General features: G+C 41.6%; 1 protein-coding gene across 8 annotated transcripts in view; it reads left to right on the top strand.

Annotated features, from left to right (window-relative positions):
- The first annotated feature begins 292 nt into the window (after nt 1-292).
- Nucleotides 293-13,583, top strand: part of RFX3 (regulatory factor X3) — a 287,861-nt gene continuing 274,570 nt past the window's right edge. For 5 of the 8 annotated variants that reach the window (XM_053205315.1, XM_053205313.1, XM_053205314.1 and 2 more), the window contains exon 1: nt 5,456-12,881. In XM_053205315.1, coding sequence (XP_053061290.1) covers nt 12,776-12,881 — 106 coding nt within the window. In that variant the 5' untranslated portion in view covers nt 5,456-12,775. The other 3 variants (XM_027041121.2, XM_027041122.2, XM_027041125.2) reach the window with 3 other exon arrangements.

The following is a 13,583-nucleotide window of genomic DNA, read 5'->3' as shown; positions in this document are numbered from 1 at the left end:
GCCGGCTGCCGGAACTGGCAGCCTTCGTCACACAGAAAGTACCCCTCGCACCGCCACGCCCCTGAAGTCCCCCTCCCCTGCTGCCTCGTCGGCGCGTGCAGCGAGCGCACCTCCGAGAGGACTGTGGGGTGACCTGAGCCCCTGCCAAAGCTAAGCGCAGCTCTTCGGGGCCCTGGCTCGGAACCCCGCCTCGCACTCCTCCCTCCGCGCCTCCCAACGCCGGCCCGGGGTCGGGGCTGTCCGTCACGGTGCTGAGCCCGCCCCTTCCGGCGGCTCGCCGGGCCCGCCTCCTCCCCTCTTCCCTCCCCGCCCCTCCCCGTGCGAGTGTCTCCCTCTCCCTCTCGCTCCCTCTCTCTCTCTCCCTCTCTCTCTCTTTTGTGAGTTATAGCAACCGTTGCCTTGTGAATCAAGCGCCATAGTCACCGTAGTCCTGGCGACTGTTACCCATCAACAACAACTACTCCTCTCCTCCTCCTCCTCCTCTTCCTCCTCCTCCTCCCCACCACCACCATCTCCATCACCCACCAACAACACCACAATAATCCACAGCCAAGGTGAATATTCTTCGGTCTGTACATGTGTGTGGGAGCGTGTGGCTGCGTGTGAACGCGTGTGTCCGTGCGCGCGCGCGCGTGTGTGTGTGTGTGTGTGTGTCCGTGTGCGCGAGCCGAGTGTGGCTGTGCGGGGGTCTCACTCCTGACACCGGGGGCTGCCGCTGCGGCGCCGCCGCCGAGGGGCTCGGCGCCGCGGCGTGTTTACAATGGACCGAGCGCGCGGCGGCTGGCTCGGGGGTGTGGGCGCCGCGCCGCCCCGGCCCTCGGCGGCCGCGCGTCAGGGATGGAGCGGGAGCGCCGGGGGCTGCGGAGCCGGGCGGGAGCGGGAGCCCCGGGTCCCCGGCGCGGCCGGCGGAGCTCTCCCCTAGGTCCGGCTCGGAGCAGGAGGGTCAGGTGAAGCGAGGAGGCTGGCCGGCTTTCTTTCTCTCGTGTTTTCCTCCTTTCCCCCGAGCTGCTCGTTTCCTGCTGGTCGCAAAACCGAAATAGGCGGCAGCGTGCCGGGGGGACCCCAGAGCTGGTGGTTTGTGGTTGTTGTGGTTGTTGTGGTGGTTGCTGTTCACTTGTGGGGCCTGGTGTACGGGTTTCGTTGTTTTTACCCTCGTACGACGGTGAACTTTTCCCACCGCCCCTTCCCTCCGTTCGTCGCCCCTCTTTGCCTTGTGCTAAAATGGGCTGCTCTCCTTCGGCCCTCATCAGCTGCACGGTTTCTTGTTTCTTCTTTCTTTTCTTTTAAAACTGTGTTTTCTTTGTGCTGCAAACAGTCTTAATATCCATTCAGCGCTCTTCCCTCCCCACCCCCCCCCGCTTCTCCTCCTATCCGCCCCCCCCCCCCCACCCCCCGACCCTTTGCACACACATTGAAACCAGGGGCCTCTTCGCTGGGCTCTTCGCTGCCCTGGAAAAGAGATTTTTAAAACAAGTCTCTCCCCGCTCTCTTTCTTTTTTGGTGTGTGTGTGCGTGTGTGTGCGTGTGTGTGTGCGCGTGTGCGCGCGCGCTTGTGATTTAAACCAGATGCAGGGCATCTGTGATACTTGGGTTAGTAGTTACTGACAGTGCTTTATCCTTCCTGTGGGGGTGGGAGGGGTGGTCGTGAGGCTCCATCCCACTTTGATGCACCTCCCTCCCCGCAGTGGAGAGTGCTGACAATTTTCATTGTGGTTAGGAGGCTTGGGGTGTGATAAATAGGGACAGGACCGAAGGAAGCCTTGTGAGAACTCAGTTTACGGTGTTATTTGTGACAGTTGTAGCACTTTAAAGAGTTTTTCTTTTCTTTTTTTTTTTTTTACCCCTTCTTCATCTTCTCTGTTCCTTTTCCTTTGAGAGTTGAAATCGAAGTCAAGTTGTTCATAAAGAATGTATGAAGCTTCTCAACTTGAAACGTGTGTATATTTCACTCTCTTTGTGGTTGTTAAGATCTAGGCATGTGTGTACTTAACATACTCTTTTTTGTTTACTCTTTTGGTTTTCTTTGGACAGTGACTTGGAACGTGCTGAGGAGAGACAACTTTTTCCTTTTTAAGTCTTCTAAAAAAAAATCTATCTTTTCCCCCTCTGTAGCTTTGAATACTTACTAATCCTCAAGTACTAGGCTCTTGGTTAGAGGGAGCCCAGTGTTACAGATCCTGTAAATTTGCTCATTTTTCAGCCTCACGTTTAATTGGGAGGTTATTGGGTAAAGGGTTTCATAATGAACGTGGGCTAAAACAGACACGACGTATAATGTACTGTTCTGTTTGCACATATTGAAGTTTTTAATTTGGAATTTTAAAATAACGTGTTTAAACAGTCTTCTTTCTCACAGCAAATGCATATTGATTTACCTAACAGAGCAGCCTGTGAATAATGTGACAGTGTTAATTATTCTTGAGATTGTCAATGACCAGGTTGGGTAATTGTAACGCCATTAAGGCTAATATTTTGTAAAGTGGGAGTTGGGGTTAAAAAAAAAAAAGAAACAAACTTCTCTTTCAATTCATTTCCTTGTGAAGAAGTCTTTCTCAGAGCGCTCCAATCTCTTTATATTTATTCCCCAACCTGGGTTCCATGCAAATTTCTAATACTAATTTGTTTTTGTTTTTGTTTTCTGTTCAGATGAGTGTCAAATGGCTGAACACTTTTGGGTGGTGAAGCTCCTGGGTCCCATAAACTCTCTCCAAAGTTAATAAGAGTTTTGCTGTCTTGAGACAGTTTCAGACTTTATGCCATTTACATAATAGGTTTTCAGCCAAGTTGATTATATGCTATAATATTATGGTTTAATATTTTTATTTGCAATGTCCAAGAACTTGTTCGAGGCATTTCACTTGTTACAGCTGTCTCAAGTTTTCTCTAATTGAGATTTTCCATTTACAAGTTGATTTGAGAGCAGAACTTAAATTGAATTCTATTACCCGCTTTTAAAAGCACTTAGGTGGTATAAAAGTTGCTGTTAGAGATGCTTTGAGCTCAAGTATGTCAGCATTATTCATATGGATTGAGTAAATTGTCGCCAGAAGTACTAACATAGGGATAAATTTTAAAAGTTTAACACAAGGATGAATACTTAGTATTTAGTTTCTTCTCTCTGTGCTCGTTTTCCTTGGAAGTACTATAGTACGTATTGGCATTCTCCTATGTTCTCAGTTTTTAGACTAAAATCTGTGCATGCTGTAAAACTAAAAGTGTTAAAATAGGTCTTAATTGTAACTTGTTTCCGGTAGCTAAATATCTGTGATCCATTGTGCGTCATAATGCCTCTCTACATCTTTTTGATTGTTTTGCCTGTAAGTTGCATTAAATGGTGTGGGCATATTTATGCAGTATATTTACACGCATAATATCCTAAGCTAAAATGCACTTGTAAAGTGCATCATTCCACAGTATTTTCATTATATGAGCTAGTTATGCCCAATTTAAAAAATAATACATTGTTTCTCTAGTATTCAGGTAGTCTTGTACTCAGGGACTCACAGGGTTTATAATTTATTCATTAAACATCCTTTAACGCTAAACAGGTATTTTTTACCCTAAACAAGTTCAATATGGTAGACTTTTTCCCATTAAAAAAATTAACAGAAGATGAATGAACTATTAGTCAAGATAGATTCAATGTATTTAAATGATGATATGTTACTTTCGGTAACATGTTTTATTCTTGAGGAAGTTGATGTGAGTGATTTTCTCTAAGCTTCCAACTGAAGAAATTGGTAGATGGAATTGTGTGTGTGTGTGTGTGTGTTTAAAAGGGGGTATATAGCATCGTGTGTGAGAAGAGTTAAATTTTTTTTTTTTTTTCCTGACTGGGCTTATAGGAATGTTACTTTGTTCTTGGATCTTTAGTGAGACTATGTTACAAGAAACAACAATAACCAAAGAAGTAAGCTTTTAAATTGTGAAGAGTCTTCAAGGAAGTAAACCTTTAAATTATAAAGAGCCTGCTGGTTGGTTGTTTTTATACTGAACATTGGGCAAAAATGCTCCACTTCCAGTTACTTAAAAACAACAACAACGAAAACAACAACAACAACAACAACCCCCCCCTCCCCCCCCCAAACTTAGTTTCCCTAATGAAATCATTTGCTTTTAACTGTTTGGTATAGATTCCCAGTGGCCGTGGCAGAACTTTTGAAGTTCCTCTCTGTTCACAGGTGCATAGTGTTCCCATATTTTAGAAATCCAAGATTAAGTGGATTTGACTAAATCCAGCTTGTTAGGGACAGATGGCTGCTTTAAACAGGTGTCATTTTCATTTCTAGCGCATTGTGTTGGGACTTGTAGAGGTTCACAAAGGGCTATCTGAAGCAGGTGGCATCCTTTGCTTTGTCCTTAGTGAAATATACTTTCGGAGTTAATTATTTTCCTAGGAAGTTTTTTTTTTAAGTAAAAGTTTTGAACTATTCAAGTTAAGATTCGTAATTTAATTAAAATGACTTTTATTTCTGATTATCATTCTATTTTCACACTGTATAAGTTGTAAATCCTTTCACAAAACAACTTAAAAATTCTTAAAAGTAATCGTATATTCACTTTGAATCCAGAAAAAAGTACTCTGGAACATTTTACACCGTCAGTCAAGTTTATCTGAAACGAAAAGCCAAAGCAGATTTAAATAAAGTGAAATTTGGTTAACATGACAACTTTTGTGATGTCATATTTAAAGAATTTTTTTTGACAGCGTTATTTTAATGAGTGATAAATGTTGGAAACCAGTATTTTGTTTGTTCATTATTTTAAATCTTTTTAATTGAAAACATTTTCCTGACCTCCTCCAGTTGTTTCTATAACATTTTTAAGTGGTCTTTTTAAATGCAAATTGTTTTTAAGCATTAATGTTTAAAAATATGTACCAGAGTAAATAAAAGGGTATCAACCTATTGATTTCTAAGGTTCATTTTTACTTTGATTCTATCCCTTTTTTTGTGGTAATTTTATACATCTTATAACAGATGCACCAGGGGGTGCTATGCTGTTTGCAGCAATGAGATTATCATCACCACAAATGTGAACTGATTAGAACTTTTATTTAAAGAAAAAATTTTAATTATATATGCATTCAAGCATATAATAGTCTTATTTCTATGGAGCTTAAATTTAATATACTATGTTAATTGGCAATTTTGTATCAGAGCCTCTTTCTGTTTGGCTAGGATAATATATATTAGCACAACATAAAATATCAAGACTGATCTGTTTGGCATAGTTTGAATGTTGGCATTAGTCCTTTAGGTACGGACATTGGTCCTGTTCCTACACAGGTGTATCTGTCTCTGTCTCAAAAATTTCAGTTAACTTGACAATCACACTGTTTGGGCAGTATGGCTCTGGGCTCTGTAGATTTGGTATTGTTGGCACACATCAACGTATTGTGTGTGTATATATATATATATATATATATATATACATATATATATATATATTTTTAATGTTTATGTATTTTTGAGAGAGACAGAACATGAGTGAGGGAGGGGCAGAGAGAGAGGGAGACACAGAATCTGAAGCAGGCTCCAGGCTCTGAGCTTTCAGCACAGGGCCCGACAACGGGTCTCAAACTCATGAACTGTGAGATCATGACCTGAGCCGAAGTCGGACGCTTAACTGACTGAGCCACCTAGGCACCCCTACATATTGTATATTCTTAAAACATTTTTGTATGGCATAATTAATGCTATGCTTTTATTGTATGATTTAAAAAAAAAACTACCTCAAACATGTGAGTGGTAGTAATAGTTGTCGGACTAACTGAATCAAGAACAGTAATAATATTAAAATTGTCTGGAGAATTCAGCCCCCACTTGATGCTGTTGGAGTAGTCTTGTTTGAAAATTTAATTTGGCTTTATTATCTAAGAACTTTTAGATTTTCTGACTTGCCCTGTGCCGTATACTTCTAAATTAGAAGTGGTTGGGTATTGTTTTCTCTGCGTTTAGCGTGAGGTTTTTGTTTTGTTTTTTTTAATGTTGCATATTTATATTTGAGAGAGATAGAGACAGAGTGTGAGCTGGGGAGGGGCAGAGAGAGGGGGAGACACAGAATCGGAAGCAGGCCCCAGGCTCTGAGCTGTCAGCACGGAGCCAGATGCAGGGCTCGAACTCACGAACCACGGGATCATGACCTGAGCCGGAGCCAGACACTTCACTGACTGAGCCACCCAGATGCCCCTAGTGTAGCGAGAATTTTTAAGGGGAACTATAGAATCCGATCTTTGGGCCCTTCTAGCATCATTGACTTTCCTCTGTCAGCAGTATATACTCCAAAAGACAAACATTGAGACAGGGGTAGCCAGCGTCTTTCTCAAGTAAGCTTAGAAAGGTCTATCATATAAGCTTTTCTGTTCAGATAATAGATGTATGGGTTGATCTATACTATTATCCCACATTTAACTACAATCAGCAAAATGTGATATGTTTCAGAGTACCTTTATAAGAGATAGTAAGTACTTCATGTGTTGGAATGTCAAAGAACCAGAAACATCAAGAGAGAATAACTGATTGATGGTGTACCCGAGAGCAGGGAAGGGGCGGGGGGGGGGGGGGGGGAGAGAGAATCCCAAGCAGCGCTGTCAGCAGGGAGCTGGGGCTTGAACCCGGGAACAGTGAGATCATGACCTGAGTGAATGAACCACCCAGGTGCCCTGAGAGCAACTGTTTTTAAATACTAGTTTTGTTAAAATAGGTTAGGCATTTTTCTTTTACAGTGTGGTTTTACGGTTTACCAGTTAGTTTCTGCCACTAAGATTTTTTTTTTAATGCTTATTTATTTTTGAGAGAGAGAGAGAGCGAGAGAGACAGAGTGTGAGTGGGGGTGGGGCAGAGAGAGGGGAAGACAGAATCTGAAGCAGGTTCCAGGCTCTGAACTGTCAGCACAGAGCCCCGTGGGGCTCCAGCTCACCAGCCATGAGGTCATGACCTGAGCTGGAGTTGCTTACCCGACTAAGCCACCCAGGCGCCCCAAGATTTTTAAAGTATATTTTTGACGTTTTAGAACCTTTATTTTTGAAGTTTTATTTTTCATATCAAAGTATAGGATGCACTTAATGAAAACAAATCAGTTAAAAAATTGAAATATATTTAGAGTATCAAATTGGTATGTATTTTGTTCTTTAAATAAATTGATGGGATAAGTAAATTGGTTAAGAACACAGGCTTTGGGGTCAGATTTCAGAAGATCTTATTAGCTGTGAGGCCTTGGACAAGTTATTGAGCTTAACTTGCCTCAGTTTTCTCATCTGAAAAACAGGATCCACCTTACCAGCCTTATGGGGTTTTGTGGAGATTAAAGATAATTCTTGTAAGATGCTTTGCTCAGTATTTGATACAGAATACATGATCAATATGCGTTGATTCTTACTATTAGAGAATACTGAGAAGATGCCCATTCAAATCTTTTTCCCACCTAAGAATTCTTTTAATATGTTCCTGATCACTTCAGTGGCCCCTAAGTTTTGAAAGATTTTGCCCTCATTAAATAATTATTCTCTCCTCCCCTACTTTTAAAAATAAAGACAAAAATCGATCACAGGTTTGGATTACTTCTTGATAACCAGTCTTGCTATTACACTGAATTAATAGGATGTTAGCCCAAAGTTGTATTTTAGTTCAACTCTGCAGCCTTACAACAATGGCATTCTTCTACTACATTTTTAAAAATGTTTTTACTTTATTTTTTGAGAGAGAGCATGTGCAAGTGGGGGATGGGCGGGGGGATGGGGAAGGACAGAGGATCCTAATCTTGCTCTGTGCTCACAGCAGTGAGCCTGATGCCAGGCTCGAACACACAAACCGTGTGAGATCATGACCTGAGCTGAAGTCGGACGCTTGACCGACAGAGCCACCCAGGCGCCCCTTCCTACATTTGGACAACTCTCCTGGTCCAGAGATCTCAGACTGAGAACGAATAATGCAGCATTTCATACACTCTTAGGATGCCCATTGTCCATTTCATTGCCCAATTTATATTTTCTTTTGCACACGTTATACATGAGTCCATTTGAGAACATTTTGTACTGTATTTATAGACTTTGTGTAAAATGTTGTCATTAATATATAATGGCAATAAATAGCTGTATAAAGATGAGTTCATCAAAGAATTATTCTACAATTTCATAATGCACTGCTTGGAATTGTTCTCTAAGGGTAGAGAAATGTGTGAGGTCACCATTTGTGGACCTATAGCAATAAGTAATTTTGGAATAATTTGCCAGCTCTAATCTTGAGCTATAAAGCAACCTTGGAATGTTATGCAGTAAAACGTAATGTGAAATTATAGAGGAAAAAATGTCATTTTGGCTCCCTTTCTTTGGCGATTAGAGATGTTTAAAGAAACATTTTAGTTGGCTACTATCTCTGAAGTTGCTATTTAGTAATTTGCTATGTGTCTTTTTTTCTAAGCATTTTGACTGAGAATGATTTTTTCGTTTCGTTTTAGAGTGATCTAGATAGTCCTGATCTTTCTTGAACTGGAAATGTGAGTTATACATCCCAGTTAAAGTTTACTCAGTACTGCGCCTCATTTTTTTTTTCCTGAAGCCTTTTTATAAATAGTGGGTTTTTGCCTGCCTCCCTTGTCTCACCTGTTCTCACTCTCCCCATTCCTGTTAAGTGTTTAATTATATGACTCCCTTTCCATTCTTTTTTATAGATAATTAGGCTAATATATATAAAATAAGCAGACTCCCAGCTCAGCCATCTCCCCTGCTTCTTTTCTTCCAGTGAATTTCACACACATTTTAAAAGGAACTTACGCGGAAAAGCTAGGAAACGTGACTTAGGTGGCAAGGTTATACCGTCATTATTTTCTTACGAGTTCTATCTGTCTGACTGCCCTCTTGAACAAATGCATTTCCTTGTTGCACTAATGATGTAACCTGAGCATGATTTTGCTCCGGGAGGCTCCCTTCCTCGTCTTGGCTATGCACTGGCCTCTGGCTAAGCACGTTAGTTTAAATGTCTAGTCCAGCCCCAAAAGATTATGTTTGCACATCACATATGTCTGTCCATTGCTGACTCTTAATCCCTGGAAACTTCTTTCTCACGACTCTTAAGAGACGCTGTAATGCCCTTTCAGTAGCGCTGCCTTTGCTTTGCCCATTCGGGACGACCAGAGGATGTTGATGCTTCCTGTTGAGGCAAAAATGGGTGAGGGCTAATCGGAGCTGAGCCCAGGAAAACTAAGAGTGACGCAGCTAGCCTGGAAGTAAAGGTGTACTAGCTGGTGATGGGAGACAGATCTGCTGAGAAGGCATGTGGAGGGAGAAAGAAGAGAGGGCGATGGGGCTGGGAAACAAAGCCCTCAAAAGTGCCAGCTGAAGGAAGATAAAGAGGAGAAAGCAAGGTCTGTTCTGGTACTCAGGTTGCCACTAAGTGCCAGACCTTAGGCTAGTCACGTAAACCCTCTGGGTCTCAGTTTCTCCATCTGTAAAATGAAGCAGTAGGCCTATGTGATCTCTCTAGCCCTCTGAGCACCAGTAGTCGGTGCTTCCGTGGCGAGATTGGCACCAAAGGGAAATGTTACCAATAACAGAGAGCCGGGAATTGATACTTCCTTTCCCGATGGACTGAAAGGCTGCATGTGCTTGCCCATTCTTTCTTTTGGTGAGAACAGCAGAGAAAGCAAATCCGGAGCCTGGGTCTAGCACGACGGCCACACCGCTGACCCAGTCTCAGAAGGTCCCACCATTTCGGTGGCCCCCGTGGGGAGCGGTGGCCAAGTGCCCTGGTTTCCTCACCCACATAGGAATTAGCTGAGTCTCACAGCCTGAGCTCCTTCCGAGCCGGCTCCTCTCTGTGTGTGTGTGCCAGACAAGAGTCTGACAGTTGGGGCTCCTGCCTGTTGCTCACCAATGAAATATTTAAAACAGGACATAATTTCCCAAGTCTGTGGACAGGCAGTTCGACGGAGGGAGAGAAAGGGAGGGAGGATAATGTGAGCTGTCCCATCAAAAGAAATAAAAATTTAGATTTCTGTTTATCTCATTTTTCAGCATTTCTTCCCCAGTTATTATAGCCTTGACTTTTTCTTCTCTTCATGCTATTCATCTGCTTTTGAAAAGAACTGAAGTCCTGTCAAGGAGTCTGGGCGAGTGCCTTTGGATTACTTTGGGGCCCTGCTCAGGGGGGGCCTTCCCCCTCACTCATGCTCATATTCTTTTCTGTCTTTTCCATTGGTGATCCCTACTGCTCCCCCTCCCCGCCCCGGATGTTGTTTATGTTTACATAACCATTTTTTAAAAATTCAGGTTTGATGGCAGGAAAAATATTGTGGTCAAGAATTGGTCAAGAAGTGTGCATTTTCATAACATTTTACTTTAATGGTAGTGTGGCAACCAGACTCAAGATTGTAGAGCATTGCAGAGTGTGGAAGGAAGCATTCTTTGCATGAGTTCAAGATAAGTCTTACGTTCTGCTGGATGTCCCCTCATTTACCAATCTGATAAGCGTATGAGAGATTAAAAGATTGTTATTGTTGCTTTTAAGACTACTTTTGAATGATCATTTTTATTGATTTATAGAAACCTAGTTAAGTGTGTGAACTGCATCCAGATTCCAGCGGTTTTTAATATTTTGTAATTTCAAATGTAATAACTATCATTCTTTTTAAAAAATTTTTTTAATGGTTATTTATTTTTGAGAGAGACAGAGTGTGAGCAGGGGAGGGGCAGAGAGAGAGGGAGACACAGAATCTGAAACAGGCTCTAGGCTCCCAGCTGTCGACATAGAGCCCGAAGCAGGGCTCAAACTCATGAGCCGTGAGATCACGACCTGAGCCGAAGTCAGATGCTCAACTGACTGAGCCACCCAGGCGCCCCTAACTATCATTCTTAAACATGTATCTGACCCTGTTTTGTCTCGGTCAGCATAGTTTGTTTTAATATGCAAAACCATTTTAGAAAGTCCTTGCTTGTCACTAAGGTTTCTCTCTTCCTTGCTTTATTTGTGAGGAGGTAGATGAGGGAGAATACTGGAGAGAGGCAGGCAGAGGAGATACATTTACAAATCATATCCTGTTTGCATTGTTAAACACATGTGCATTGCGTACTCTGTGCGGTTATTTTTCCTGGACTGCCAACCTTTGGTGGGGGTAGGGTGGAAACTGGAGGCATGGGCAGGGGCCGCCAGAGGTGGCTCAGCTGATCCAGTGTTTCTTCCCAGATCTCTTTCCTTTTCTGCTGTAGTATTGTGCAGACTGTATGTGCTTTTGTGAGGATAGGTGTCTTATTTATGTTTGTCGGTGATCCTTTCCTCCTAAAGACTGACTGTATCTATCTATGTCTATCCCTTAGTACATTGGTGGGTATGCAGTGATATCCTTCTACGGAGCCTGTATTTGATTTGGTTGTGCACAGCTTTTTAGAAAGGTGGGAATAAAATAAAGGAGTATTGAGAAAATCTAGTCTGTGTGGCAGGTAATGGAAATGATGCCTTACATCTACCTCTCTACATTTTGCTTTGGGTAGATTGTTTCCTGAATGTATTTTTTGCAGTAGAACCTCGGTTTTTCCCCTTGTGCCTATTTAGGCTGACATTTTAAAGAACCAAAGAGTATAATCTGTCACATCAGGCTTTCGCCGATTGGCATCTGATTATATCTGGTGATGGTCTTGGAGATGAGTTTTAATGAAGTGTCAGTGTAAAGGTCATTAATAAAAAACACACAAAGAGATACTATATTAGTGATCTTAATACCACCTTTATCATTTTAAATGTACAATGTGTATTTTGACGAGCCACAGTGAAAACCCACTACACAGACACCACGTAAAGTTAGATTCTTTGTTTTATGTCAGGATCATATTGCATGGTTCTAAAGAATGTTTTAAAACATTTTGTGTATAAAGTTACTTTATGTTTGTGGGGTGTACCTACGTTAAGAAAAATGAAATTTGGCTTATATATTGTGTTTTGTCCATATGTGTGTTTGTGTGTAGACCTTTAGAAAGTCATTTTTATTTATGTTTTGTTTGCAATTTTGGAACTTGTATCAGTAGGACTATTGCCCACTAGCTTTTGCGTTGCGCACATCTTGTAATGGTATTGGAACCACTCCACTGCTGTTTTCTCGAAGCAAGGAATATTGGAAATATTTAACTTAAGTTCTTTGAATGACCATTGTGTGATTTGGGAAACAACTTTTTATAGTGCCTCACATTATGTGATGGTTTGTAGAGACTACCTTTAGTTAACAAAGGCCATGAATGCCGAAGTTGAATTAATTATAGTTAGAGACAAAAATTGTAATTCATTCCAATTATAGCAGATTAAGATATTATGTGGCTGGATCAACATTTGATCTGTTCCTTTATTTTTAGAAGTCTGCTGAGTTTTGAAATTTAAAACCTTTTAAATAATGTTGAATGAGTAGAGCTCTATAATAGATGTGGATTTCTATTTCAGCATAGGTTTGAGAGCCATATGGCTTGGAAGTGAGGTAGAATTTTGTTTCTGAAATTGGAAGGGGATGCATTTTAATATTTTGATTGCATGAGACCTGCTTGGGCATTTATTAGTTTTGCTAGAAACACAGGTGACACAGACTGGAGATGTCGATTGGAGTATATGTGAGAGATGTCATCGTAGCGATCCTGAAACTTCACTCACCTCCAGTCCTGCTGCCCTTGATCAACTTTGCAGTAAAAGCTTCTTTTTTGGAGAATATAGCTTTCTCTATTATACTATATTTTTGTTAATTCACATTGCTGTCTGGAATTTCCCAATCCCACAGCACAGTCTTGTGTGACGCATTATACATGAGCTTTGGAAGTTCCAGTTTACCTTTTGGTTTACAGACCTTAGAAAGAATGCCAAGAGATGACACCCAATGCCCAGAACAACACCTTGATCTGAAGGAATGGGGTAAGAATCAGGGTAAATCGGGGCAGGATCATATAATTGGAAAAGGTAGAGTATGAACTAAATGATTAGTATGGTGTAGAGAAAAAGAAGGGTCATTTTAAGGGCTGTGTAAACCCCGTCTGCCATATTCAGTGTATCTAACAATATTACCACCACTGCTGTTAACATTATTTCTGATATTTGATTCAAAAACATGCTAGGAGAGGCCTCAGAGAATTGGGTACGTTTGTCTGTAAGCTTGTAGTTCTCCACTGTTGCCCTTTAGCTTTATTTTTGGGTGAGGAACTAAAGAGTTTATATCAATTTGTATTTAGGGCCAATACTATTTTGGTTAATTTAGGAATCCTGAAGACTCAGATTTCCATTGGGTTTTAGGGAGCATTTATTTTTATTTTTATTTTTTAACGTTTATTTATTTTTGAGACAGAGAGAGACAGAGCATGAATGGGGGAGGGTCAGAGAGAGAGGGAGACACAGAATCTGAAACAGGCTCCAGGCTTTGAGCGGTTAGCACAGAGCCCGACGCGGGGCTCAAACTCATGGACCGCGACATCATGACCTGAGCCGAAGTCGGACGCTTAACCGACTGAGCCACCCAGGCGCCCCATAGGGAGCATTTTGAAAGAAGAGAGAGAAATAAAGTATTAGACCAAAATGACATATTCCCAGCTATGTGAACATATTTTTTAATGTTTGAAATTG

Source organism: Acinonyx jubatus, chromosome D4, assembly GCF_027475565.1.
Source record: "Acinonyx jubatus isolate Ajub_Pintada_27869175 chromosome D4, VMU_Ajub_asm_v1.0, whole genome shotgun sequence".
Classification (NCBI taxonomy): domain Eukaryota; kingdom Metazoa; phylum Chordata; class Mammalia; order Carnivora; family Felidae; genus Acinonyx; species Acinonyx jubatus.
The sequence above is the reverse complement of the archived record's forward strand: the minus strand, read 5'-3'. Positions and strand labels throughout refer to the sequence as shown.